Source organism: Sminthopsis crassicaudata, chromosome 1 (assembly GCF_048593235.1).
Source record: "Sminthopsis crassicaudata isolate SCR6 chromosome 1, ASM4859323v1, whole genome shotgun sequence".
NCBI classification, from domain to species: Eukaryota; Metazoa; Chordata; class Mammalia; order Dasyuromorphia; family Dasyuridae; genus Sminthopsis; species Sminthopsis crassicaudata.
This window is the reverse complement of record NC_133617.1, coordinates 510,204,537-510,231,511: the sequence shown is the minus strand read 5'-3', so window position 1 is coordinate 510,231,511 and position 26,975 is coordinate 510,204,537. Positions and strand designations below refer to the sequence as shown.

The 26,975-nt window shown below is 39.4% G+C and overlaps 1 protein-coding gene across 2 annotated transcripts in view; it reads right to left on the bottom strand.

The window, feature by feature from the left end:
• The window catches only part of SREBF1 (sterol regulatory element binding transcription factor 1), a 60,339-nt gene extending 33,668 nt beyond the window's left edge, over nt 1–26,671 (bottom strand). The window contains exon 1 of one of the 2 annotated variants that reach the window (XM_074281590.1): nt 26,229–26,671. In XM_074281590.1, the coding sequence (XP_074137691.1) occupies nt 26,229–26,325 (97 nt within the window). In that variant the 5' untranslated portion in view covers nt 26,326–26,671. The remainder of the gene's footprint in view (nt 1–26,228) is intronic. The other variant, XM_074281589.1, reaches the window with a different exon arrangement.
• Between the last annotated feature and the right edge of the window lie 304 nt (nt 26,672–26,975).

The following is a 26,975-nucleotide window of genomic DNA, read 5'->3' as shown; positions in this document are numbered from 1 at the left end:
CCATCCGCTTCCCCTGCGAGAAAGACTAAACCGACCTCTCTCCTCAAATCAGTGGGTTTTGGGGAGAGAAGGAACCAAGGGGCAGCTATTCCTCACCCCTCACCCTATTCACTCACTCATTTTACTGGGGTAGGGGGAATGATGGGTGAGTGAGGGAGGGGCGTGCTCCGTCACCCCTTCCTTCCCTGCCCCAGCTTGCAAGAACGAAGTGCTGAGAAAAAGGGGGTTCCGTGGCGCACGGGGTCCCCTGCTCCTGGGACGCAGTCCTTCGCAAGTAGAGGGGAGCGGGTGGAGGGAGGGAGGAGAGGTAGGGAGAGATTGATACCTTCAAAAGTGCAGTCCATCACGGCGCCCCCCCCCCCACCCGCGCGCGCCCGCTTGCCCCGGGTCCCTGGCCCCGGCACCCGCAGCGTGGCCGCGGTGTCCGCCGCTCCGGCTGCGCACGCACAACACCCCACTAAAAGATAAGACACAAAGTAGAACTGTCATCTGGGTCGGGTTTTTTTAAGGCACTTTTTTTCCCTCTCTCTCCTCCTCCATTCCAACCTCCTTCTGTGACCCCGCCCCATATCCCTCCTCCTCCCTTTAACCCCGCCCCTCACCTCCTGTCTTCCTCCCCCTTCTCCAGGCTCTCCCGCTCCCTCCGGGAGGAAGTGAACCCTGGAATAGTGAATCACCACTGGAACATGAGGTGATTCCCCTCCACCAATCAGTGGCCGCCCCGCCCGCCTGGCTACCGCCCCGCCCCGAGGCCACGACGCTCTCCCCCTTCCCCCCCACTTCCTCGGCAAAGGTGAATGGGCCGGGGTTACTAGCGGGCATTCTGCAGCAGCCCTCCGCCCAGTCAGGAATTGGGGGTGGGGGTGGAACCGGGTTACTCTCGGTCACTGGCTGGACAGCATTCGCGCATCCACGTGCTGAATGCCTTATTAGCCGCTTACAGTATTCCCAGCGCAATACTGAGTCCCCAAAGGAAAAATAACAACACCCAGAGGCTCCACGAACTTAAACAGATAGCAAAGCCTAGAATGGGGGCCGGTTTTTAAGCCCCTCATCTTGTAGACGCTAATCACTCCACCACCGTCTGGATATAGGAGGGCTCAGTTCAATCCCTTTCATTTTAAAGATCAGGAAAACTGAGGTCTGGGAGGCTATAAGTATAGAATAGGCAAAGCCCTCGAGCCTATCACGTGTCTCAGGGAACGTTAGAGTGATTAGAAAATAAAAAAACATTTCCTGGGGGGAAGGAATAAACTTTTCCAAGCCGCTCACAACATCCTGAGAACTGTACACTTTCGAAGACTAATAACGCCTTACAGATGGGAGTTTATAACTTTTGCAGGTGGAGAAACTGAGGACAAAGACGGGGAAATTAAGTAAACTGCAGAGTTCCGCTGCCTGGCATTTTGAAATATTTAGTAAAAATTTATCTTGCATGTAGCTTGCTTAGTATGCTTGCCTGTAGTCTTCCCCATTCGACTATAAACTCCTGGAGGGTAGGTTTGACTCTTTTTGCATCCCCGGAGCTTGGCATAGGGCCTAGCAAATAGTAAGCATTTAATTAAAGTTGGTAAATTACATCCAGGTATTCAGAAGGAAGTGTTTGAGCTTTACAATTTCCCCAAACCGCTAAGGTAACATGGATGCATACTGAGTTTTACATACTGTTACTAAATCATAAATCTTGTGCAGAGTGAGCATATAATACATTATTGTTGAACTGAATCGGAGGAGCATCAGACAATAATGAAAGAGTGTAATAATCTGAGGTCAAATTCTGACTTGGCCACTAGTATCTGCTAGCAAGACCGTTAGCCAGTCAAGTCTGTCAGAAATTTCCTTAAGGGTAAAAAGAGGAAGACAAAGTCTAGGAAGATTACCTTTTAGAACGGCCTGGAGGAATTCAAATGATATTGTATGCAAATTGTTTTGCAACCTAGTAAGGTTACTACACTTACCAGGTTCTGTAGTACTCTCCCATTTTTCAACTTTGAAATTTAGACTCCGAAAGAAGGTAAAGATAGATACTGGAGACAAAGTTGGTCTTCCTTAAAAGATCTATCTTAAGGACTCAAATTTTATCTGATGGCATTGCCCATGAATTGCATCATCCAGGAAAACTAAAATGAGAAAAGTGAGCCAATCATAAAGCAAGCCTGAGGGAAAATAGATGGGGCAGATGAGGGCTACACAGTAACCCTCTTGATGTCAAAAGACCTTATGCCTTCAGCATGCTTGGATAGATGGTCATTGAAAAACAAGACACATATTTTGAGAAATACACAGGATTAAAAGAATACACGAGTTGCAATTTCTCCCCAAAACCTTCATCAGCTCCCTATCCTCTAGGATAAAATTAACTCTTCACCCTAGCATTTAAATCCCTCCAACAGACTCTTCCCAGTCTAGTTAACCTTATTCCCCACCATACCCTATGTTCCAATCAAAGTAGATTATTACTTCTTCCTTAGAATGGGACACAGGCAAGGACAGTTTTGAAAGTAACAAATATAATTTATTATACACTCTTTTTCCTGAAGCAATTGGGGTTAAGTGACTTGCCCAGGGCCACACAGCTAGGAAATATTGTCTGAGAACATATTTGAACTCAGGTTCAAATATGATTTTACGGCTGGTGTTCTCTTCATTTCACCACCTAGCTGCCCCAATTATATAGTCTTAAAAAGCAAGTGGAGTTAAATAGAAATTCAGTTTCATATAGAATCCTTTTTTGTATGTTCTGCTATATGTGTGGAATTCTTTTCTTGGTGTTTAAGTTCAGAATTTTAAAAGTAAATGTTGGGGGTAGCGAGGTGATGCAGTGGATAAAGCACCAGCTGAAGTCAGGAGGACCTGAATTCAAATCTAGCCTCATACTTCCTAGCTATGTAACCCTGGGCAAGTCACTTAACCCCAAATGCTTCAGGAAAAAGAGTATATGATAAATTCTATTTGTTACTTTCAAAACAAGTAGTTGCTTTTTTAATTCCCACTTTACAGCTGAGAAAACAAGCAAGCAATCACACAGATAGTTTAAGATCTTCCTGAGTGTAGGCCTAATGCTCTAACCACTACATATCTAGCTGTTGAGCTCCAGGTACTTCTTCCTCCAAGAATTCCCTGATTCCTCTCTGCCCTCTCCAGTGGTTGATATGTGCCTGATGACTACTTGCCAGCTTAGTAAACCTAGCCCAACCTCCCTTTATCAATTTGCTAGGTGAACTTATAGTTATCATAACCACATTCTCTTATCTAACTAAAAGTTACTTTTTAATCTATGTACATGATATCTATGATGCCATATGTATGTATGTGTGTATGTGTATGTATATTTCCCCACTAGCATCCCACTAGGATGTTGGCTTCTTAAGGGCAGCGTCTGTGCTTTTGTATAAACGCTATCATAAATGTTTGTTGAGCTGAAATGAATTGTATAGTTAGAAGGGGATCCCACATCTGTGATCATTAAAGTATGAAATAAAGGTTTGGAGCTCCCAGGGAATTTATATCTCCCGGGGTTGTCTACATTTTTAGAAGAGGATCAGCCAGAAGATAGCAACTTAATAATGCTAGAAGTTCAGTTTATCAGAAAACAAGTGGGGACAGGGATGGGAGGAAATATTTTGGGAGCTGGCCATTGCTCAGTACCATTTCTCTACCCAACTCACCCATCTTTTCCCGACTCTCTCACACTTCATTCTATAAGAAAATAGTTTATTATAGTGTCTAGCCCAGCTGAAAGAGCACAGGTTTGGGAATCAGGAATCTTTCCTTTTCCTAACTGTGTAAGACCTTGGACAACTCACAGTCCTCAGTGCACTTCAATCTAAGCAGCATTTATTAAGGCCTTCTATGAGCTGGATGGATGTCTGGAAACTTTGATTTGGGCAGTGAATTTGAGAGTAGAGTGAATCCATTCAGCCTATAGGCACTTATCAGCTACGTGACTCAGGATAAATCACTCCCTCTTCGAAGCATTTATCCCTTTCTCCTCCCTCCCATCCCCCAGCCTCCCTTTCCACAGTAAAATGAGACAAGAGTGGTGATGGAGATAACTGAAACAATAAAGTAAAACCCAGGGCAAACTTCTAAATCATCATATAAATGCTAGCTATTTACATTCTGTAGAGGGGAAAGCACCAGGCAGGAAGATAAGTTAAAAAAATACCAAGTTTGGAGTAGAGGTGGGGTGGGTGGAATCTGGAAGAATTTGAAGCCTCCTTTAGTTGAGAGGTGGATGGCTCCTTATCTGACCCTAGGAGAGCCAAGAGTTTCAAGAGATGGAAGTGAGAAGGAAGATTATTTCTGGCATGTGGAGGTGGGAGCAGAGAGAGAAGGGGAACCTGGGCAAAGGCTTCTTGTAGAAGTTAGGAGATGGCATGTTGAGTGGTTGAGAAGCAAATAGATTAGCTTCGTTGGAATGTGAAATGTAAGAGGGGGAATAATGTGTAATCAACCCTGAAAAAAAGAAAGGTGCTCAGCTTGTGTAGGGCTTCAAATCCCAAACTAAGAGGCTTGCGGATTTATATTAACATTAAAAGGAAGGCATTGAAGCTGTTTGAAAGGAGACTCAGTCTCCTTTTTTATAAAATGAAGGGATTGACATAGATGAGAGGCTTGAGGGGAGGGACTTGGTCAAGAAGCCTTGAAAGAACACAGTACCTGGAGTCAGAAATATCTGAATTCAAGTTTGGCTTCAGATACTATAATAGCTGTGTAAAGTTGGGCAAATCATTTAATCTGTTTTGGTTTCCTCAATGGCATCTATTTCAAAGAGTTGTTGTAAGTACCAAATGAGATGATATTAAGTGTCTGAAACCAGATTTAAACTCAAGTCCTTTTGACTTCAGGGCTAGTGCTCTATACACTACACCAACTAGCTGCCCTTAAATTGTTCTGTTATAAAAAATTATCTGCTTGTGTTTTTTTTTCCAAAACAATGCAATTTTATAGTGGCACCACAATCTAAAAACTATATAGATGAATTTTCTTGCCCAATTTCTTGTTTTTTGTTTTTCTAATTTTCATTTTCTCTGATTGAAAGTTCACTTCTGGGGCAGCTAGGTGGCGCAATGGATCGAGCACCAGCCTTGAATTCAGGAGGACCCGAGTTCAAACCTGGTCTCAGACACTTAACACTTCCTAGCTGTGTGACCCTGGGCAAGTCACTTAACCCCAGACTCAGGGAAAAAAAAAAAAAAGTTCACTTCTCTTTTTTCTTGAATGGTTTCAATTCAACATTTGGTCATTACTGCTATGTCATTCATAGTATTGCTGGTGCTAAATACCATGCTTTGAAAATATTTTATTTCTTACAAAACCTTCCTTCCTGATGCCTCCACTTTGGTCCTCATAAACTAAGAAATCTAAGACACTAGTCTTTTGATGCGTCAGAAAGCATTTCCTGAATATCACTTATGCATAGCCCAGGATCATAAAAAACTTAAGCCTTTTACTGATAGGGTGTCTGGTGGTAGCAATGTGACTCTCATCTAAACTTGTTTACATAATTATTTAATTCAGTTCAAAACACAATTATTAAGCTAGGTGGCACAGTGGATAGAGTGCTGGGACTGTCATCAGAAAGCCCTAAGTTCAAATTCAGCCTCAGATTCTTCTTAGCTGTGGGATCCTGAGCTCTTGTCTGCCTCAGTTTTGTGAATTGCATATTGGGGATCATGACAATATTTACCTTACAGGGTTGTAAGAATCAAATGAGGTAACATTTCAAAAGCACTTAGTGCATTCCCAGATACATAGTAGGTCTTACCTACATGGTACTGGGCACTAGAAATACAAAGAAAAAAGAAACCCATCCTGCCTAAAGAAGCCTACAAGATAACTTATGAATGGCTATAATGTGTATATATATATATATATATATATATATATATATATATATATATATATATATAAAAGTTATACAAAGTAATTTCAGGAGGGCAAGAGAATAACTTTCTGATTTAGAAGGATATCTTAGCGGTTACATAGGCACCCTAGGTAAGGAAGCCCTGTTTGGCTTGGTTGAGTTCATATTGCCCCTAACATCCCTGATTTTGACCCATGATATCTACTCACCCATCTCACCCTCTACCCCCAAATCTTGGGATATATATATATATATATATATATATATATATATATATATATATATATATATTTGGTGAGGCAATTGAGATTAAGGGTCTAAGGCCACATTTGAACTCAGGTCCTCCTGACTTCAGGGCCCATGCTCTATCCACTTTGCCATCTAATTGCTGAGCTTTTTTATTAGCAAAAATCACTTTCTCCTTTTCTAAAGGGTGCCCTTCCCTCACATTTATTAAAACAAAAGCTTTAAAAATATCCCTCTGACTAAACCAGCTACACCCAGGGAAAGAACTCTGGGAGATGACTATGAAGCACTACATAGAATTCCCAATCCCTCTATTTTTGTCCGCCTGAATGTTTGATTTCCTTCACAGGCTAATGGTACACTATTTCAAAATCCGATTCTTTTTGTACAGTAAAACAACTGTTTGGACATGTTTATATATATTGTATTTAATTTATACTTTAACATATTTAACATGTATTGGTCAACCTGCCATCTGGGGGAGGGGGTGGGGGGGAAGGAGGGGAAAAGTTGGAACAAAAGGTTTTGCAACTGTCAATGCATATATCTTGTAAATAAAAAAGCTATAATAAAATTTTTTTTAAATATCCCTCTGCAAGTAAAACTTCATGTTTTCCATTTAAGAAACACTGACTTCTTCCCTCACTTCTTGACAATGAAAAAAGTCTCAAGGCACCATATAGTCCAGAAAGGCAGCAAACTGGCATTGCATTCTTCGAATAAAACTCTAGGTCTCAGTGTTCTCATGTGGCACTTCTGGCCTGCTTTCTGTGCAGGGGTGTTGTGATTGTCTAATTAAATAGAAAGGAATGCCCTGCCCTACCCCACCTCCATCATTGATGCTCCCTCATCTGTTAAAGACTAACACCTATGTAGCTCTTTATAGTTATGAAACATTTTAAATACATTTTTTCTTTGTATCTTCTGAGATAAGTAGTCAAGAATTATTGTCGCCAAGGAAATTGAGTTAAAGAACTTCAGTTCCAAGTCTAGGGTGCTCTGCCACCATAACCACAAAGGTGGTAAATGCAAAAACACTTGAAAAGAACAAGGAGTGAAACAAATGTGAGGAAATCATTAAAAGTAACAGCTTATATTTACTTTGACATTGACAAAGTGCTCACAACAACCTTCCACAGGAAGCAGGGCAGGTCTTACAATGTTACTATTCCTATTTTGCAATTGAGGAAACTGAGGTTCAGACCAGCTAATTCACTAACTCAAAGTCATATAGCTAATAAGTAGCAGAACCAGGATTGAATCCAAGTCAATGTCCACTCTAGTATTTTTCCATTCCGTTCCCTGGCCCAGCAAGGATAATTTCAACATCCAACCTTCCTCCAAATGTGGTTTACATATTTCTCTTACCCCAAATATAACTAGCCTTTTGAGTAGTGGGGGTGGGAATGGAAAGAGAAAACTATATCTCCTCCCTTTTGTTTCTTCTATTCCATGTGCAGACCCCCCTCAATATTTATTTATAATTATGTATTACCTTTGGATTTTGAGGCACATGAATTATTATTGTACATCTGACAATATTCCATCCATCTGCTCTTCTGTCAACCAGTCCTATAACATTATCCAAGGAGCCAGAGCTGGGCGTCCAGGTGTACTTCCATAAATCCAATTCTTGAGCAAGTCAAGACATCACAAGACAAAACAAGGTATCGCCCTTCCCACTTACATGTTTTTATTACACTATACAGGTAATGTGAGATAAGGTGTGCCATTAGGGATCCCACCATTATGGGTATTATTTATGGACACATCATTGTTCATTTGTTAGTCATTTTGAGTTATTCTTTCAGGAATGAGGACATATTTGCATTGATCTAACTACACTCTCTCCCCCACTGTGGTCACTAGTGTCCATGACATAGTCACTGTAGTTGAAGAACATAAAACATAGTGGAACTCAGAGAGTTTAAACTCTGGACTTCAGTCTCAGCATCAAACTCTAACCATAGGCATTCACTCATTTCATTCCCAACATGGCTCTCAACTTGTTCACAGAGTACTCATTCAGCATTGGATTTCTGACCATGTTGGTCAAGTGGAGTCACCATTTTGGCAATAGAGGGCCTGGTTGGCCACACTTAACAAAACCGCAGACCAGCCATTTTTAATGCATGTGGTAATGTTACCAGCATTGGAACTCACTCCCTACCACTTGTGAGTTGCCAATATCCAACCTGCAGGGAGAGCTCCTCAATATCCTGCCTCTGTACTTCCCTCCACTCAATAGTCTTCATCACCAAGATGGCACAAGAAAGGAAATAAAAATTTTGGCCTGCTAAGCCATGGTACCAAACATTCTTCCAGCTATGGGTGAAGAGTAGCACAGTGGCTCTGTGATTTACTATCTTTGTAATCCTGGATAAGTCCTTGAATCTGAGTCTCAGTTTCCCTCTCTATTAAATGAGAACTCATCTCTTCAACATAATGGAATACAAATCAAAAACCCTGAGTTCTAAACCTCGGTTTCCTTCTCTATACAGTAAGAAAAAAGCACAGTCTACAAGATCTCTAAGTTCCTTTACAGCTATGTGACACAATGAACTAAATTGAATGCACAATCTGGAGTCACAAGATCTAAGTTCAGATCCAACCTCAGACAATTTCCCAGCAAAGTGGCCTGGAAGTAAGTCACTTAACCTCTGCCTGCCTCAATTTTCTTAGCTATAAAAGGAGATTCTAAAACCACCAATCCCTCCAAGGGTGTTTGTTAGGATCAAATAAGATATTTTAAAGCATTTAACAAGCACCTTGCACAAAGTAGTTACTTTGAAACACCTGTTCCCTTCTTGTTGTTACTCTAATCTTATGATTCAAAGCTCATAAACTTGGACAACTAATAAGCTTCCATTGCCTAACAAAATTATGCTTTATTATCTAAAAAAAAAAAAAAAAAAAAAAATTACCTCTCCTTTTGCTACTTTAACTTTTGAATGTTCTTTAGCATTCCTTTTTTCCTACCCACTCAGCTGTGCAATCTGAGGCTTTCTGTCCATTCTGGCTGGCTAGATCTTACCGGCAGACCTAGTCCCTGGATTCTGGCAAATATATTGCCATCTGTTTGTAGCTGAGTAAAGGGGCTCAAATGTTCAGTCATTCCTCTTTCTGTAAGACAGCTAAATATGTCACTGATTGGGATATGATTGGGAACATGTTTTATTTTCGTTATCTATCATTAGGGGAAAACCATGATAGTTGCTCCACAGGTAGACAGTAGAAAGAGCCCCAGAAGAAGGGAGCTGTCAGACAATAAGCAATGGACCAATAAGCATGGACCAAAGATGGATATTTTCAGATTGGGTCAATGTGCTGGGTTTTTTTTTTTTTTGGGGGGGGGCTTGATTATAATCATTCATTATTATAGGGTTTTTATTGGGTCATGGAATATTAATTAGAAAATAAGAGTGATATATTAAAAAATAAAGAGCAGCAACAAAATGTTAAAAAAAATTTTAGAAAAAATAGGAATAGATTCAAGTCCTAGTTTTGACACTTCCTAGTATGTATGATTGGTTAAGTCTCTTAATCTCTCAGTGTTTCTGCGCTTGTAAAATGGAGACAGTTCAGGGATATTATAAAGGAAAAATAATTTTAAAATTATTTTTTATAAATGTGAGTTATTACTATGCCTTAAGCCATTCACCCCTGTTCTAGGGTAGGAGATCTCAAAACTATAGACCTTGTGCCATAAAGACAAATGTTCCCTGAAGACTCTATGAAGAGAAACCTTTAACCTGACTGTTACTACCACAGACATGGCATCCTGAATTTTGCTCTTTATTCACTTTTCTTATCCTCTTTGACTCTGTGTGGTATCTTTTCCTCTATCAGCTGTAGTGTATGAGCAGTATGGTACAGCTCACAGGTAAGCCAAGACCAGTGATCCTAATGCCAACTACAGATCTAACAGGCCTGGATTCTAGTCCTGGCTTTTCAAATGACTTTCCTTATAATTCTGGGCAAAGAACTTTGGCCTCTGGTATTCTCAGTAAAATGAAAGGAAAGGACTAGATAATTCTCTGAAATCCCACTCTTTTCCGGGTCATATTATGTTTCTAAGTATCTGATTTACTTCCTTGTGTCTTTTCCGCTAGGTCATTACTCCAACCTCCTTTCCTCTGACTCGAAGCTCTGCAGTAGCTGGCAGAAAAATCCTTCCAGTTTTGGTATGAGCTTAACTATTTTAGGACCAAGGATTACTATATCAGTAGGAAGAGAAGAACAGAAAAAGGGAATGGAAAACTTCCAGTTAAAATGGTTATATGAAGATTTCTAGGCAAATACAGCTGCCTTGAGGAACATCTATTAGCAATGAAGTAGAGGACCATGTTTGTTTTTTGTTTTTAAAAATAAAAGAAGGAAAACAACTCTGACCTCTGTACTTCCCATCTCCTAAAGAACATCACAGGCAGATCAGAACTAAAGCAAGAATCAGCCTAGTGTCTGAGGGCGCCTTCTAGTTGAGAATATGGAAAGTAGGCCAAGGCCAGCATTTCAAGGAGACTGTCGATAAATTGTGAGTCTAGCCAGCAGGCATTAACATGGGGGGGGGGGGGGGGAATCTTGAAGTTTGGACCTCTGGGCAAGTGATAGCACAGTGAAAGAGGCAGAGACCAACATACCTGGGGGCCTATACATGCCCTGAAAGCCCTGTCTGAAACTAGCATGGTCCAAAGTCGAGCTGCTCCAATAAGAACTATAGCCATAAACCTCTAGAAGGCAAATCCCATCTTCTACAAGAAGTCCCTGTTAATTCAAGTACCTTCCATCTGTTGATTATTTTCAATTTATATTATTTCTAGCTTTACCTCAATTAGAATCAGAATGGAAACAACTTAGAAATCACATTTATAGCAAATTTCTCTGATAAGAAGTCTAATATCATATATATATATATATATGTATATATATATATATATATATATATATATATATACATACACACACACAATTGATACAATAATAAAAATAACATGAGAATATAAGCTTTTCTCAATGTATAATTGGTCAAACTCTAGGAACAGGGAATTTTCAAAAGATTATAATCTATTTAGAACATCCATGTAAAAAAAAAATCACAACAATAAGGGAACTAAAAATTAAAACAACTCTAGGGTGCTGCCTCACACCTATAAGATTGAAAAATATGACCAAAAAAAAAAAAAAAAAGGAAAAAAAGCAGTAATTGGTAAAACTGTGGGAAGTTGTAAACTGGTTCGACTGCTCTGGAAACTATTTGGAACTATACCAAAAATTATTAAATTGTATATACCTATCTACACCCAGAAAAGGAACACTGGGAAATGAGTGTAAACTGTGAGCATTTTTTTTGTTTTTCTTCCCAGACTTTTACCTTCTGAATACAATTCTTCCTTTGCAACAACAACAAAATTCAGTCCTGCACATATATATTGTACCTAGGATATACTATAAGATATTTAATATGTAAGGGAATGCCTGCCATCTAAGGGAGGGGATGGAGGGAAGGAGGGGAAAAATTCAGAACAGAAGGGAGTACAAGGGATAATGTTGTAAAAAAAAAAAATTACCTATGCATATGTACTACAAAAAAAAAGTTATAATTATAAAATTAATAATAATAAAAAAGAAATAAACAGGTGAGAAATTTAAAAAAAAATGTATATACCTTTTGATTCATGTAGGCCAAGGAAGTCAAGGATAGTGAGAAAGAACTATATGTATAAAAATATTTGTAGCAGTACTTTTTTGAAATAGCCAAAGATAGAAATGCTCATCAATTGGGCAATGGATAAAAAAAAAAAAAAAAATGACAAATAATATACAGATTCACATGTCTGTAGGATCTGACCACCATAACAATGTGAGGGGAGAAATTTCTGAAATATCTTGAAATTTTTACCCAAAAAGGCAATCAAACATAATATCAGAAGACTAATGGTAAATCATGTCACCCACCCTTTGGCAGAGAGATGATGGACTAGAAATCTAGAATCAAATATGCATATCAAGAAATGGTCAATATCTTGATTTGTTTTTGCTATATTTTTAGAAGAAAGAGTTTTTAATTGAGAGTGGATGAGTAGGTAGTGGTAGAAGAGTAAAAAGAGAGGAAAATGAATCAATTTTTTTTTTTTAATAAAGAAGGAGAGGAAGAGAATAAGCATTTACTAAGTTATCTACTATGTGCTAAATAGTTTACAAATATATTGCCATTTGAGCCTCAAAATAACCCTGAAAGGCAGGTGCTGTTATGGTTGTAGGTAAGTGGCAACAGAAGGCAAACAGAAGGTGAGTGGTTTGCCTATTAACTATTAATATTATTTATCTTTAAAATGGGAATAATAATACCACCAATCTTCCTGGATTGTTGTGAGGATCAAATGAGCTAACATTCAAAGTTCTTTGCAAACCTTAAAGAACTATATAAATTCTATTGATGATAATGATGATGATATCAGAAACAGAAAATTCACATGTATTAGAAAAACAGCATGTATGTAGGCAGAAAAAGGGAAAGAAATGTGTACGTGTGTATAAAAACAATAGGAGAAAAATAAAGACAGATTCTACATCAGCAAAGATAGAGACAGAAACAAATTGCAATTTAGTATTTTGTTTTTCCCCAGTTATATATAAAAACAATTTTAAATATCCGTTTTTAAAACTTTGAGTTCCAGATTCTCTCCCTTCCTTCCTCTCCACCCCTTCTCATTGAGAATGCAAGCAATTCAATATAGACTATGCATATGTGGTTGAGACAGGGAGATTAAAAACAATATTATGCACACAGAAGGCACTCAATATGTTTTTGATGGGTTAAATTGAGACAGAATGTGTGTATCAAAGACACAAAGATCTGAGATCAAGTTTGAACTCGGGTCCTCCTGAATTCAAGGCTGGTTCTCCATCCACTGCGCCACCTAGCTGCCCCAAAGAAATGACTTTTCCAACAATACTATCTACACTACTTTCTCATTTCCTAAAAGAGGAAAATGAAGGAATCCATGGGAGGTAGAGATCCTTAGGCTCCAAGGGATCAGTCCTACTCCTGTCCCTAATCTAAGGAGTGACCAGCTATTATAAAAATGATAAATCAACAAGTGTAGCTGGTGGGAACTAATTCTCCTTAGTTAAGAGCCCATCTACTTAGAGATCAAGCACTAAAAAGACCTTTACTCATCAGCATCTGGAGCAAAGAAGCAGTAGAAAGTCCCAGGAAATGTCAAATGAAGCTGGTTGTGATGTTTGAGAGCCTGAGCTGTTAGAAGCCTGAACTCTGGGGCCCCTGAACCCCCCTAAAATTAAATGATAGGCAAAATTCATTTCCAAGCATGAGAGACAGCTAGGGAACAAAGGAAAATGAAAATAAAAACAGAGGAAAGAGATGAAAACTGAAAAATAAAGGAAATTCCATCTCAAAGGGACCAAAATTTGGACTTTTTTTTTTCTTTCTGATCCTTCTTCATTGGGCTCTAGATCCCCTGGACCTTGGAAAGCCACCTCTCTCTATCTTGATATTGGTGGTGTTCAGTAGTTTCAGTCGTGTTTAATTCTTCATAAGCCCATTTGGGATTTTCTTGACAAAGATGCTGGAGTGATTTGCCATTTCCTTTCCTAGCTCATTTTATAGATGAAAAAACTGAGATAAGAAGTATGAAATTATTTGTTCAAAATCCTAGTAAGTGTCTGAGGCCAAATTTGAACACAGACCTTCCTGACTCCATGTCTACCATTTGCCCCTGTCTTGAAATTGTGTTGTATTTTTAAATTTTACATATATGAAAAGAAACATGGTATAATAAATGGAAAACAGACCTTCAATCCAGGAAGAACTTAATTCTATTCTCAACTCTGATAAGCAGAAGTTATATGATCCTGGGGAAGTCACTTAACTGATATGAGAAAGTTGCAAAGAATGTGCTGACATGCACTGGTAGAAGAATTTTCCTCACCTGAAAGTTCCCTACACTAATGGACTTAAGAGATCCAGTTCCTATCCTTACTTGTACTCATGCTATATCTTCCCAATAAAATATAAGCCTTGTTCAAGGGAGAAATTATTTTGTTGTTAGTCATGGTATCTTCAACACTTAGCACTATATTTTATACATAGCCTGCTATGTATAAAATATTATATCTTAAAATATCTTAAAAACAAGAAGTACTGAAATGTGACTGGCACTGATGATTCATTTTATAATTAAAAAAAAAAATCACAGATTTGAGCTATTATTTCTTTAAAAAAATAGTCAAAACAATTTGATTACCTGGAAAAATATTTTTGAAATAGAGCCCTTCGACCTGTATGTGCCAAAATGTTTGTGGCAGCCCTTTTTGTAGTGGCTAGAAACTGGAAAATGAATGGATGTCCATCAATTGGAGAATGGTTGGGTAAATTATGGTATATGAAGGTTATGGAATATTATTGCTCTGTAAGAAATGACCAGCAGGATGAATACAGAGAGGCTTGGAGAGACTTACATCAACTGACACTGAATGAAATGAGCAGAACCAGGAGATCATTATACACTTCAACAACAGTGAGGATGTATTCTGATGGAAGTGGATATCTTCAACATAGAGAAAATCTAATTCAGTTCCAATTGATCAATGATGGACAGAATCAGCTACATCCAGAGAAAGAACACTGGGAAATGAGTGTAAACTGTTTACATTTTTAGTTTTTCTTCCCAGATTATTTTTACCTTCTGAATCCAATACTTCCTTTGCAACAACAACATTCATATATCAAAAAAAATTCAGTTCTGCACATATATATTGTACCTAGGATATACTATAACATATTTAATATGTATGGGAATGCCTGCCATCTAGGGGAGGGGGTGGAGGGAAGCAGGGGGAAATTTGGAACAGAAGGGAGTACAAGGGATAATGTTATAAAAAATTACCTATGCATATGTACTATCAAGAAATGTTATAATTATAAAATTAATAAAAAAATTAAAAAAACTAAATAGAGCTCTTCAAACTTATACACATACTTTGTAAAACTCTAAACTAATAAATAATATACATTTAAATATGTAAATTTGTGGAAATGAATTGAAATTTAGTTCTCTTAACACATTAGAGAATTCCAAGCCTATATAAGTTGGAATTGTCACAAATCTATCCAAAGAAGTAATTTTCTTTTCCTGCAACCCTCTCTGTCTCCCTCCCCTATCTATTCTTGTTGTGTTGTTGCTGTTCAGTTGTTTTCAGTTGTGCCTTACTCTTTTTTTTACTGTCACCTAGCTGTCCCTGGTTATAGAAAATATTAAAAATGTTCCAGCTATTATGTCAATGGATAAAGTCCTGATCTCCCTCAAAAGTCTTCAACCCAGGTAGCACTTATAAAGGATCTACTGCATATTAGGAACCTATTTTAACTGCTAAGCATATTTAAAAAAAAAAAAGTATTGGCTCTTAAGGAACTTACAATTCACTGGACATAGGCCTTGAAAAATTAAACTTAATACAAAGTAATAACATATCAGGAAACACATCTATAATCAGAAAGTTCCCATATTAAAACAGTGCCTTTGGGGATGGTAGATGGAAGACTAAATCCCTTTTTCTCAATCGATCCCAAGGCCTGAGGAAGGAATTTATGGGGGAAATAAAAGGAAGGAAATGGGCGATTACTTTTCTGCTTTGAGTTCAGTTTCCAAGTCTCAGGACTGGGTTTGACCTTAGTCATTTACACTTTGTTACCCTTTACAAACACAACCTACCCTAAAGTTTCCCTTTTAATAGAGAAAAACAATTACATAAAAACATCAAGTAAAGAGACCAGGACTCAGAATATATAGAATATTCAGTGGACTATCTACTTCTTTGCCATGAGGGAAGAAGTATGCTTCATTATCTCATCTCTGGAACTTCCACTGATTTTTCCATTATTCAGACTTCAACTTCAACTTTCATGTATATTGGGTAGTCATTGTATGTACTGATTTCACTCTTTCATTCTATATCACTTTTTACATATCTTTTCCTGAGTTGATGGCTTTGTTTCTAATTCTGTTCTCAGAATCTGTTGCTGTGGATATTTTGGCATGTATCAGACTTTTTATTTGTGTCATTGATTTCCTTGAGATATATACTCATAAGTGGGATTGATAAACCAAAGGATATGGATAGTTTAGTCACTTTTTTGGGGAAATTCCATACTAAAATCTAGAATGATTGAAGCACTTTGAAGTTCCAACAGTGCATAGTGTGCTAAATTTTTTATGGTCTAACATTGACTTTTCCCATATATTATCTCTATCAACTTAGACAACCTTAGGCTCCAAACTTGTTTAAATTACTTTTTAATCTTACTATTTAGTAACTCAGAACATATTTTTATGTGGCCATTTATAGTTTTTTGATTAGTTTTCTGTTGGGGAATGGCTCTCTTGATATGTAAATTCCTGGTATATATTGGATAGTAAAGTTTCATTAATGATATTTTATGCAAGTATTTTCCCTACTCTGTTTTTTGTTTTTGTTTTATCTTCATTGACCTTGTTCATATAAAAGCTTATTAACTATATGGAGCCAAAATTTCATCTTTTATATTATGATTTATTTTATTTTTTATGATCTCATCTATTCCTTGTTCAGGTAAGAGATTACTTCCAGGCCTTCTCATTACCTCATCATATCATAGTTGTGTAAGATCTTGTTCTCATCAAAAAAATTTTTTTAATAGCTTAACCTTTTATATTCAAGTTGGATATTCATTTTGAGCTTGTTGTGGTATATGGTATAAGATATTGGTCTGAACCTAGTTTCTGATAAACTGCTTTCCATTTTTTCCCAGTAATTGATTTTAAAAAGTTGATATTCTTGAATTTATCAAACATTAGATTATCATTTTCAACTGCTTCTTTTTGTTGCTTTTCTAGTTTGTTCCATTGATCTACTTTGGGTTTAGCACCAAATAATTTAATTCAGTTCCAAATTATTTCTCTCCCTCACTTCCCACCCCTTGGAGAGATAATGCCCATTAAAAATATGAATTTATGCAAAATGTATTTCCTTATTAGTTTTGTTGAAAAACAAAACAAAACAAAACAAAAATCAAAATAAAGTAGGAAAAACTGCTTTCAATTGCACTCAGAGTTCACCAGTTCTCTCAAAGTGGATAGCATTTTTTACATGGATCCTTTGGAACTATCATAGGACCAAAATATTTTGGTGGCTATTGCTTTAGACAGTTTGTGGTACATATCTTGCTTTTATGAGATAAATGGCTCAGGCTGGCTCAAATATCCATCAGAGGAGATGAAATCCATAACTTACACTTCAATAGAATTGTTTCTGACTAAAAAACAATTGAATATAGTACAATAAAATTAAAAGGTAAAATCATTTCAGCCACAGTCATATGAAAAGCAAGGGGGGAAGCCTAATTTGTACAACTGTGGAGATAGTTTCCAAATTCCTCATTGCCACTCTAGTTGCCATGCAGAAGCATCCTGAGCCTCCATGACCCAGTTGACTTGGGAGCAAAGGTAAGAAAGATCATCAAAGTCTCTTCTGAATAGAAAGAGCCAAGAGAAGCTAAAGGGAGGGACAACTCCCTAGCCTGAGACTATATAAAGATCCTTTGACCTGGAAAAAACTTTCAGTAGTCAGATGGCCCTTTGGCCTGGTGGGATGGCAAGGCTTTTGTGGCTGGGGCACTCATGTCACTCACCCTAAGGTTAAATTGCTTTCTGAGTGCTGCTGATTCTCCTCTTCACCCCAGATCAGCCTACAGAGTTGCTTGTTGGCCCACAATGGGCCCCAGCCAAGCCAAACAAATGAAACAAAACAAAATCTGTCAATAGGTAAAGGTAACTCTTGAGCAAGAGGTTAATGCCAGACCTTCTTTACACTTCATCACACTCACTACCCACTCAGGTATGAATGGGACAATTCTTTATTCTTGTGGTTGTTGAGTTCTTTGCCTCAAACTTACATTGGAAATAGTTCAAGGTCATCTATGCCTCTCTCTAGCTCAAATCCCCAGAATCCTGCACTCAGGAAGGCAATGATCTCTATTTTAAAACTCCTACTGCAATTCTCCCTTGTTTTCTGTAAACTCAGTTGAAAATCTAGATATGTTTATGAGAATATAACTTAGGGAGTGATAATCAACTTATGAGACAGTTAGGTGGCATGGTAGACCACCAAGTCTACAGTCAGGACAATTCATTTTCCTGAGATCAAATGTGGCTTCAAGCACTTACCAGCAAGTCATGTAACCCTGATTACCTGAGATTCCTCTTCTGTAAAATGAGCTGGTCAAGGAAATGGCAAACTACTGGTAGATCTTTGCCAAGAGAACTCCAAATAGGGTCATGAAGAGTTAGACTCAACTGAAAAGTTAGACTGGATAACAATAATAATCTCATCAGATTATTCTTCCCGTCAATGGATTAATAGAGTATTAGGATATTAGATCTAAAGGGACCTTAGAAATCATCTAATCTACCCCCTCTCACTGCAAAGATGATGTTAACAACTCAAGAAAGATAGTGGCTTACTTAATGTCATCCCTTCAAGGAATCATACCATCAGTCAATCCAACAAGCATTTATTAAGGACTGACGATGTAAGAGTAACAATATATATATACATGTATAAATATGCAAAAAATAAATATTTGCTATTCAATTGTTTTCAGTTGTGCCCAACTCTTCATGATTTCATTTGGAGTTTTCTTGGTAAAAATACTGGAGAAGTGTGTCATTTCCTTCTCCAGTTCCTTTTACAGATGAGGAAACTGAGCAAATAAGGTTGTGATCTGTCCAGAATGACACAGCTAAAAAGAGAGGTTAGAAGAGTCTTCCTGATTACAGGTCTGTTACTCTATCCACTGTGCCACCCCCAACTCACTCTCATTCCCCCCAAAAAAAGAAATTTTTAAAAAAGTAATTAATAGAAGTTAAGTCTTCATTTAGCAGGTGGTACCTGAGTTGTGTCTTGATGGAAGCGAGGAATTCTTACAAGTAGAGAGGGAAGAAGGAAGACATTTCCAGAATAGAAGATGGTCAGTTAAAAGGCTCAGGAGATGGGGTGCTATGTGAGAAAGAGAAAGCTAATTTGTTAGGACTACAGAGAGTAGAGAAGAAAGTAATAAAGAATAAGGCTGTTAAGGCAAGTTGGATCCAGGCTGTAAACAGCTTTTAAAAGCCAAAAATAAAAGTTGGTATTATATCCTCAAGGCAATAGGGAACCCCTGGTGTTTATTGAGTAGAGGAATGACATGGTTTAAACCAGTGCTTAAGAACAATCACCTTGACACTGTGTGGAACAAGAAAGAGATTTAATTTTAATACTAGCCAGGAATTATAAAGTTTGCAAAATACTTTACAAATATTAATTTATTTAATCCTCACCAGAACCTTGGGAAGTAGGTACTGTTAGTTTCCTTATTTTAAGGGAAGCAAGAGAGCTTAAATGACTTGTACAGAATCACATAGCTAGTAAGTGTCTGAGGCCACATTTAAGCCCAGGCTTCCTGATTCCAGGTCCAGATCCTCTTTCCAGGAGACCCAATTAGGGAATCATTCCAGTAGCACAAGGAATCAGGGATGTGCTGATAAATGTTACACATCACATTTTAAAATCTGCATTATTAATGCTTTCTCCATCACTTTTTTCAGTCTAGACAGTTGACAAAACAATCATGCCTTGATATATATAATTTACTTATATTTGTTATTATTATATTTATATGCATATCATTTATTATACTTTTTTTGTACAATAGGAAGAGTGCCCTAGTTTTTTGTTTACAGAATTTATTTATATTTATTATTATTACTTACATATTGTTTATTTGTAGCATTTACAATTTATTTATAGCATTCCAAAGTGTAAGGGCTCATGATGAAAATTTACCAGTAAATTCTCACTAGCCATTAGATCTGGCTCTGGCACACCAAAGGAGGGGAACCTGAAATAAGATATTGGCTACAGGACTCAGGAGAAGTGGATCTATCCAAGACATGTCATTGAGGTAGAAAAATCCAGATTCGACAACTGATTGGATGTGTGTGGTGAATAAGATGGAGACACTGAGAATACTAAAGTTGTGAACCTGGAAGATTAGAAGGATGATGGTACCTCTGACAGAAACAGAGAAGTATGGGGATAAAGATAATGAGTTCTATTTTGAACAGGCTGAATTGAACATGTTTCCAGAATATCCAGAGGAAACTAACTATTCCAGAGGTAATATAGGACTGAAAATTAGCCTAGATAGAGGCTGGAAGTCATGGCATAGGGAGAATGGAACCTATGGGAGCTGAAGAGGTCACTGAGAAACTTTGATGTAGGAACCCTCTAACATTTGTCTCCTCACTTCTTTTATCTTCTTTCTCCTGCTCTTTTCACATATTTTTTTCTTTTCTCCTCACTTACTTTCATTACTCTCTCAGCAAAGATTCCTTCAAATTTCAAATGTCCTCTATACACTTAAGACTTATAATAAATGGCTTATAATAAAAATACTAATTATATCTTATCTAGTGAATGAAACAAGAGTTCAGCCACCATTAAATCCAATTTCTAGGAACTAATTTCCAAATCAAACCAACTTCTATGTACACCAAAGGCCTCTAAGATAGATCCCTCCCAGAACTTTTGATTCCCTCAGGTTATCTTCTTGTTTACACATTCCCCCCTCCCCACAAGACAGAGCTTCCATATCAATCCTTCAGCTTTATCCTTCCTCTCCACCCACTTTTTAGTCAGGCTACATTCCCATCATTCAGTAGAAGCTACACCCTCCAAGGTCATCTAATGTATTCCAAAGGCATTTTCTCACCTTCTCATTAATCCTTGACCATAGTAGATTATTCTTTCTTATTAAATATCCTCTTTTCAATTGTACATATTTAACCTATACTGGATTACTTGCTATCTAAGGGAGAAGAGAGAGGGAGAAAAAATTTGGAACACAAGGTTTTGCAAAGGTGAATGTTGAAAACTATCTTTGCATGTATTTTGAATAAGAAAAAGCTATTATTAATAAATAAGTATCCTCTTCTCCCACTTGGATTCCACAAATGCTGGGTTCTTATGGTTCTTCCCAAATAAACCTCTCTAAACAACCTTCTGAATCTTCTGTCAACTACTCCTTAAATGTGCAATCCTCAACCCTTCCCTCTGTAGACTCACTCCCTCACATGTTATGTTCATCCACTCCATGCTTCCAAATTTAAACTCTACACAGATGACTCACATCAATCAGTCAAGTAAGCAAGCAATACAAATGTATTAAGCACTCTCTGTGTCACTGACCTTCTAGCCTTAGTATCTGGGCCTCAACTTGTCCTCCTCAGATCAGCTCCTCCCCAAGTGTTCTAGTTGCATTGATGATACACTCTCCTGCCACATGGAGTCATAACCTCAGAGTCACATTGTACTCTTCTTTTTCTCTCACTCTCTTACCTTTTGGAGTAGCAAGAAAAGCACCATATTTTGGGGTCAAGAATCCTGGGTTCATATATATGTATAAGCTTGGGCAAGTCATGGGGCTTCTGGACCTTGACTGGAGCTTAATCAATTGATTTCACAGATCCCTAAGATCCAGTTGCTAAGTTTGGTCCATTCTGCCTCCTAGAATTCTCACTGTCTCCACAAAATTGTAATTCCACAGTCACAACCCCATGCCCAGCAGGCACCTCTTCTCCCCCAGATTATTCAAACAGCCTCTCAACTATTCCTGTTTTCAGTCTATTGCAATTTTAAAATATCCTTCACACTAGTCTATCATATTCTTGGGGCAGCTAAATAACACGGTGGATAGAGCACCAAGTTGGGAATCGGAAAGACTCATCTTCCAGCCTCAGATATTTACTAGCTGTGTGATCCTGGGCCAGTCACTTAACTGTTTGCCTCAGTTTCCTCATCTGTAAAATAAGCTGAAGGAGGAAATGGCAAACACTGCAATATCTTTGTCAAGATAACCCCAGATGAGGTAAGGAAGAGTTGAACACAACACCGAACCACTGTGATTATAGCACATCTCTACTGCTTCACTGCCACCCTGCAGCCAGTCAAAACTTATTAGAAACTATTAGAAATGTTTGATCCTGGCACTCAAGGCTCCAGGCAATCTGGATACAACCTAACTTTACAAGCCTCAACTCATGTAACTCCTATTGATGTGCTTTAGGTTCTTAACATGAACTACTTTCTGTAGCATAGTGGGTCCAGAGCACTAAGTGTGGAGTTAATACTTGAGTTTAAATTTGGCCTCTGACATATACTAGATTTATGACCCTGGAAAAGTCACTTAAAGGTTTCTGTATGCCTCAAATTTTCTCATCTGTAAAAATAACACCTACCTCCCAAGGTTGTCCAGAAGATCAGATGAAATGTGCTCTTACTAACGCACTTAGCACAGTACCAGAGACATAATAGGTGCTGAATAAGTGCTTGTTTTCTTCCTCCTCAACATCTCTTGGATTTCTTCCTGCTCTCTCAATCCCCTTTTGCTCCAACTATTCCCCATGCATGGAATAAAGTTTTCCTCCAACCCCAAAATGTCTAAATTCCTCCTCCATGCAATCTTTGATGATTCCTTGTCCCAAGTGAAAATGACTCCCAACTTTCCTTTGAGATCTCATAGAACTTTATTTAGCTTTTCCTTTCACATTCATCAATCAGCCCATCAATCCACAGGTCTTCAGCCAGTTACTGTGTGCCCAGAACTGTGCTAAGTGCTTTATAAATATTATCCAGAGATACAAAGAAAAGGCAAAAACAGGCTTTGCCCTCAAGGAGATTACATTTGAATGGGGGAAGTAATATATATATAAAATACATAAATTAGGGAGATACAAGATACACAGGGAGTAGATGAAGATCTAGAACCACTGCACTAGATAGAGGCTAGAATTCTGAAAGTGACATATGAGCCAAGTCTTAATGGACATCAGCCATAAATTCATATGGGGACTATGGGGAAGGAGGGCATTCCAGGTGGGGACATCAGACAGAATAAAAGCACTGAGGTGATGAATATAGTATCTATCATGTGTAGCAAACTTGAAAAATATAGTTTTTAGGAGGGAGTGACATAAAAAATTTGGGAAAGGTAGGGATCAAAGTAAAAAGGGCTTTAAATATCATCCAGTAGGCAGTAGGCTTTGCAGAAAAAGTATACTGTAGAATGAATAGATCTTCTAGAATAGAAAAACTATTTGTCACTGATATATCACACTCTAATCTGCCATTCCTAATTCAGTATCGAATGCCACAGTTTCCCCATTTATTTATATTTGATCCTAGAGATAAGGAGCTACTGGAATTTAAGAAATAGGGCAGTTACATAGTCAGACCTAGGCCTTGGGATCATCACTTGGGCAGGTATAGAATGGTGTGGGGTAAATTATTTAGAATGTAACATTGGATTTTATTATTTGAATTAACCAGTGGGCAGCCTGCTTGTTCCTTTGTTATGCATGCAATGTCAAGAAGATCTCTAGCCCTAGTTGGGTGAACCCAGTTTTCAGGAGGACACAGAATTAGAGGCAGATAAAGCATGCAATGGATTGAAATCTGAGGAAGAGATTAGTTCAAATTCAGCCACAGATACTCACTAGCTGTGTGACTTTAGACAAGTCATTTGCCTCATTTCCCCATCTGTAAAATGAGTATAATAAAAGCTTCTACTTCAAAGGCTTGTTGTGAGGATTTAATGAGATATTAATAAAAAGAACTTAGCACAGTGCCTGGCACATAGTAGGTGCTATATAAATACTGTTGTTGTTATTAGCTATAATTATTATAACAGAGTAACAGGCAGAGATGCCACTATTGTCATTTATATGTGTAATTTTTTTTTTATTCATTTTTCCAAATTATCCCCTCCCTCCCTCCACTCCCTCCCCCAGATGACAGGCAATCCCCTACATTTTACATGTGTTACAATATAACCTAGATACAATATATGTGTGTAAATATCATTTTCTTGTTGCACATTAATTATTAGCTTCTGAAGGTATAAGTAACCCGGGTAGATAGACAGTAGTGCTAACAATTTACATTCACTTCCCAGTGTTCCTTCTCTGGGTGTAGTTGTTTCTGTCCATCATTGATCAACTGGAAGTGAGTTGGATCTTCTTTATGTTGAAGATTTCCTATATGTGTAATTTTTACACATTTACATTTATATGTATATTTCCTTACTTGGCTATAAACTCCAAAAGAATGGGGATCGCTCTAATCTAGTTAAGAGGCATCTTAAGTAGTAAAGTGGATGCATTTCGGGACAGATTGCAAGGAAAGCTTGAATTTAAATTCAGCTTCAAATACTTTTTAGCTGGGTAATCATGGGCAAGTCAGTAAACCTCTTTGCCTCAGTTTCCTCATTTGTGAAATGACAATAATAGCGCCTACCTCCTATTGTGAGAATAAAATGAGATAATATTTGTCAATATTGTCCAAGGCTTGGAGCACATATACATGATAGCTATTGGTTTTGTTCAGTTGTATTCTATTCTTTATGACCCTATTGAAGTTTTCTTGGCAAAAATACTACTGTAATTTACCATTTCCTTCTTATTCTACAGATGAGGAAACTGAGACAAAAAAGATCACACAGCTAGTGTCTGGGGACACATTTGAATACAAGTCTTCCTGACTCTAGGTCTCCCCCTGACAGTTTATTAATGTTCATCTAAACTTACTATCTCTCTCCACTCCTTCCCCTAACCCCTACAATCACCAGTAGAATGCTTTATTTACAGTATTATCCAGTAGGCAGTGGGCTTTGCATAAAAAGTATATTGTTGCATGAATAGATGTTCTGGAATAGAAAACTACCTCTCACTGATATACCACATTCTAATCTGCCATTCCCAATTCAGTATTGAGTGCCTCAGTCTCCCTATTTATTAAAGAAATATAATCTGACTCTGAGAGGGAAAAGGGACAGTTTTCTCTCAGTAAAGAGTTCAGAACTACTCTCTCACCTTCACAAGGTTTCTCTACAGAAGGGGCTGTTACCCACAGAAAACGATCTGCCTTGCACCTTGACATATACAAAGTATGAGGCCTGTACTTGGAGTTCGGAGGCCTGAGTCTGAGAATCCCACTAGCTCCCTTCACTACCTCCAGCCTCAGTTTCTCCACATGAGCCCCAAACCTGAATTGCGAAGCTCTCAAGGTTTTGCTTGGGATCAGACAAGAAGATTTAAGTGTTTTGCAAAGCTTAAAAGGGCTACATGAATGTATAATTCAAGGCCAGTTCCTTCTCTGAGCCTCTGGGCTTATCGTGAGTTACACGTGGAAGGGCCAGGGAACACTGGCTTAGCATTTGCTAATAAATCCCCATCTAGACCGTCGGGGCCGTAGGTTGGGCGGTTTACTGAGGACAGAGTGGTTGGACGTCAGTGGAGAGTCATAAGCTTTAAGCCCACACCCCTCCGTCCCGTTTCCTCGTCTCTTCTCCCCTTCCATCCCCAATGTTCCCCTTCCCCTTTCCTGCCCCACTCCCCGCCCCACTCCCGGCAGCAGGCAGCCAGCACAGCTCAGTGAACTCCGGAGGGCCGAGGGAATGACCGAGAGTAACCCCTTTTGCTGACGCTGACGTCATGAGCTCCAGGGCCCAGGGGGGCGGGGCTAAGGGTAGGCACAATTTAGTATCCCCTAGCGCTCCAGCAGCCCCAAGAGGCGTGACCGCTCCTCCGGGGAGGAAGGAGTGTCCCCCTCACCCCCCCGCCAAGTCTGGCAGAGGATCGGGAAATTGGGGGGGATTAGAGTCCTAGTCTCCAAGTGTGCCCCCAGACGGCGAGTCCCCAACTATGCGCACATTCCAGGGACTCAGCGCCCGCGGAGATACACAAATACACGCAAACACACTCCTCAACCATACACGGAAGTCCCAAGTCACAGACACGCGCAAAATCACCCAAGCCCTCGACGCCGGGGAACAGCAAGATGGGCTGAGGATCCTGGAGGGCTACCTCCAATCTGGGGGGAGAGGGGGAAGGGGGTGAGACAGTCAGGCAGCCCTGCTCGCTGCGCTCCCGGCCACGCATCCTGTCTCAGCCGGGTTCCCACGCGCCCAGGTTAAAGGAAGAGGTTCCTGGCAACCCATTCCTCCCTCCCCGGGACCCACCTTCGATGTCACTGAGCAGAGCCGAGTCGATGTCACTGGACTCGCTCAGCGTCAGGGAGGGATCCAAGGCCGTCTCATCGAAAGACAGGCCATTCATCTTGGCGGCTGGAGGGAATCCGCAGCTCCGCCGCCGCCGCCGCCACTGCCTCCGCCTCCGGCCCGCTGGACCCCGGACGCCTCCTCCGGGCTGGGTGGCGTTTCTCTTCCCACACCACGCCTGTCCCTGTGCCTTCCTTTAGCTCCGCTCCATGGATCGAGATCTTCCCGGAGGAGAAACCGTGCACACCCCGAACTCTTCCCGGGTCCGCCGGCGTCCGGTGGCCTCGCCCAGTTCCTGAAACAAAGTTAGTGCCAGGGTAGCCACCCGTCCGCTCCCAGAGCCATGCCCGCTAAAAGTTGGTCGCTAAACTACCCCGAGGAGGGGGAAGGGAGGGAGAGGGCGCGGGGCGGGGCATAGTCCTTGGGAGTCTCCACCCCAACCCATCCTACCCCCTACCCCCCGCCCTTCAGTTTGAGTGACAGCACCATCCCCAACTCTGAACCTCTAGGGACGTTCTGAAGCCGAGGAAGGAATAGATCTACTGGGCTACCTAAGGCCTGAGTAGCTCGAGTCCGCTTATGGGGACCACGTGGAGCTGGGAGGCTGGACCTGGTGGAGATAGCATTTGTGGCGTTGGGGGAGGGGCTCTCTAGGCTGTGACCAGGTATAGGGCGCACGGAGCTTTGCCAAGTGCGTGCCTCTCTGTA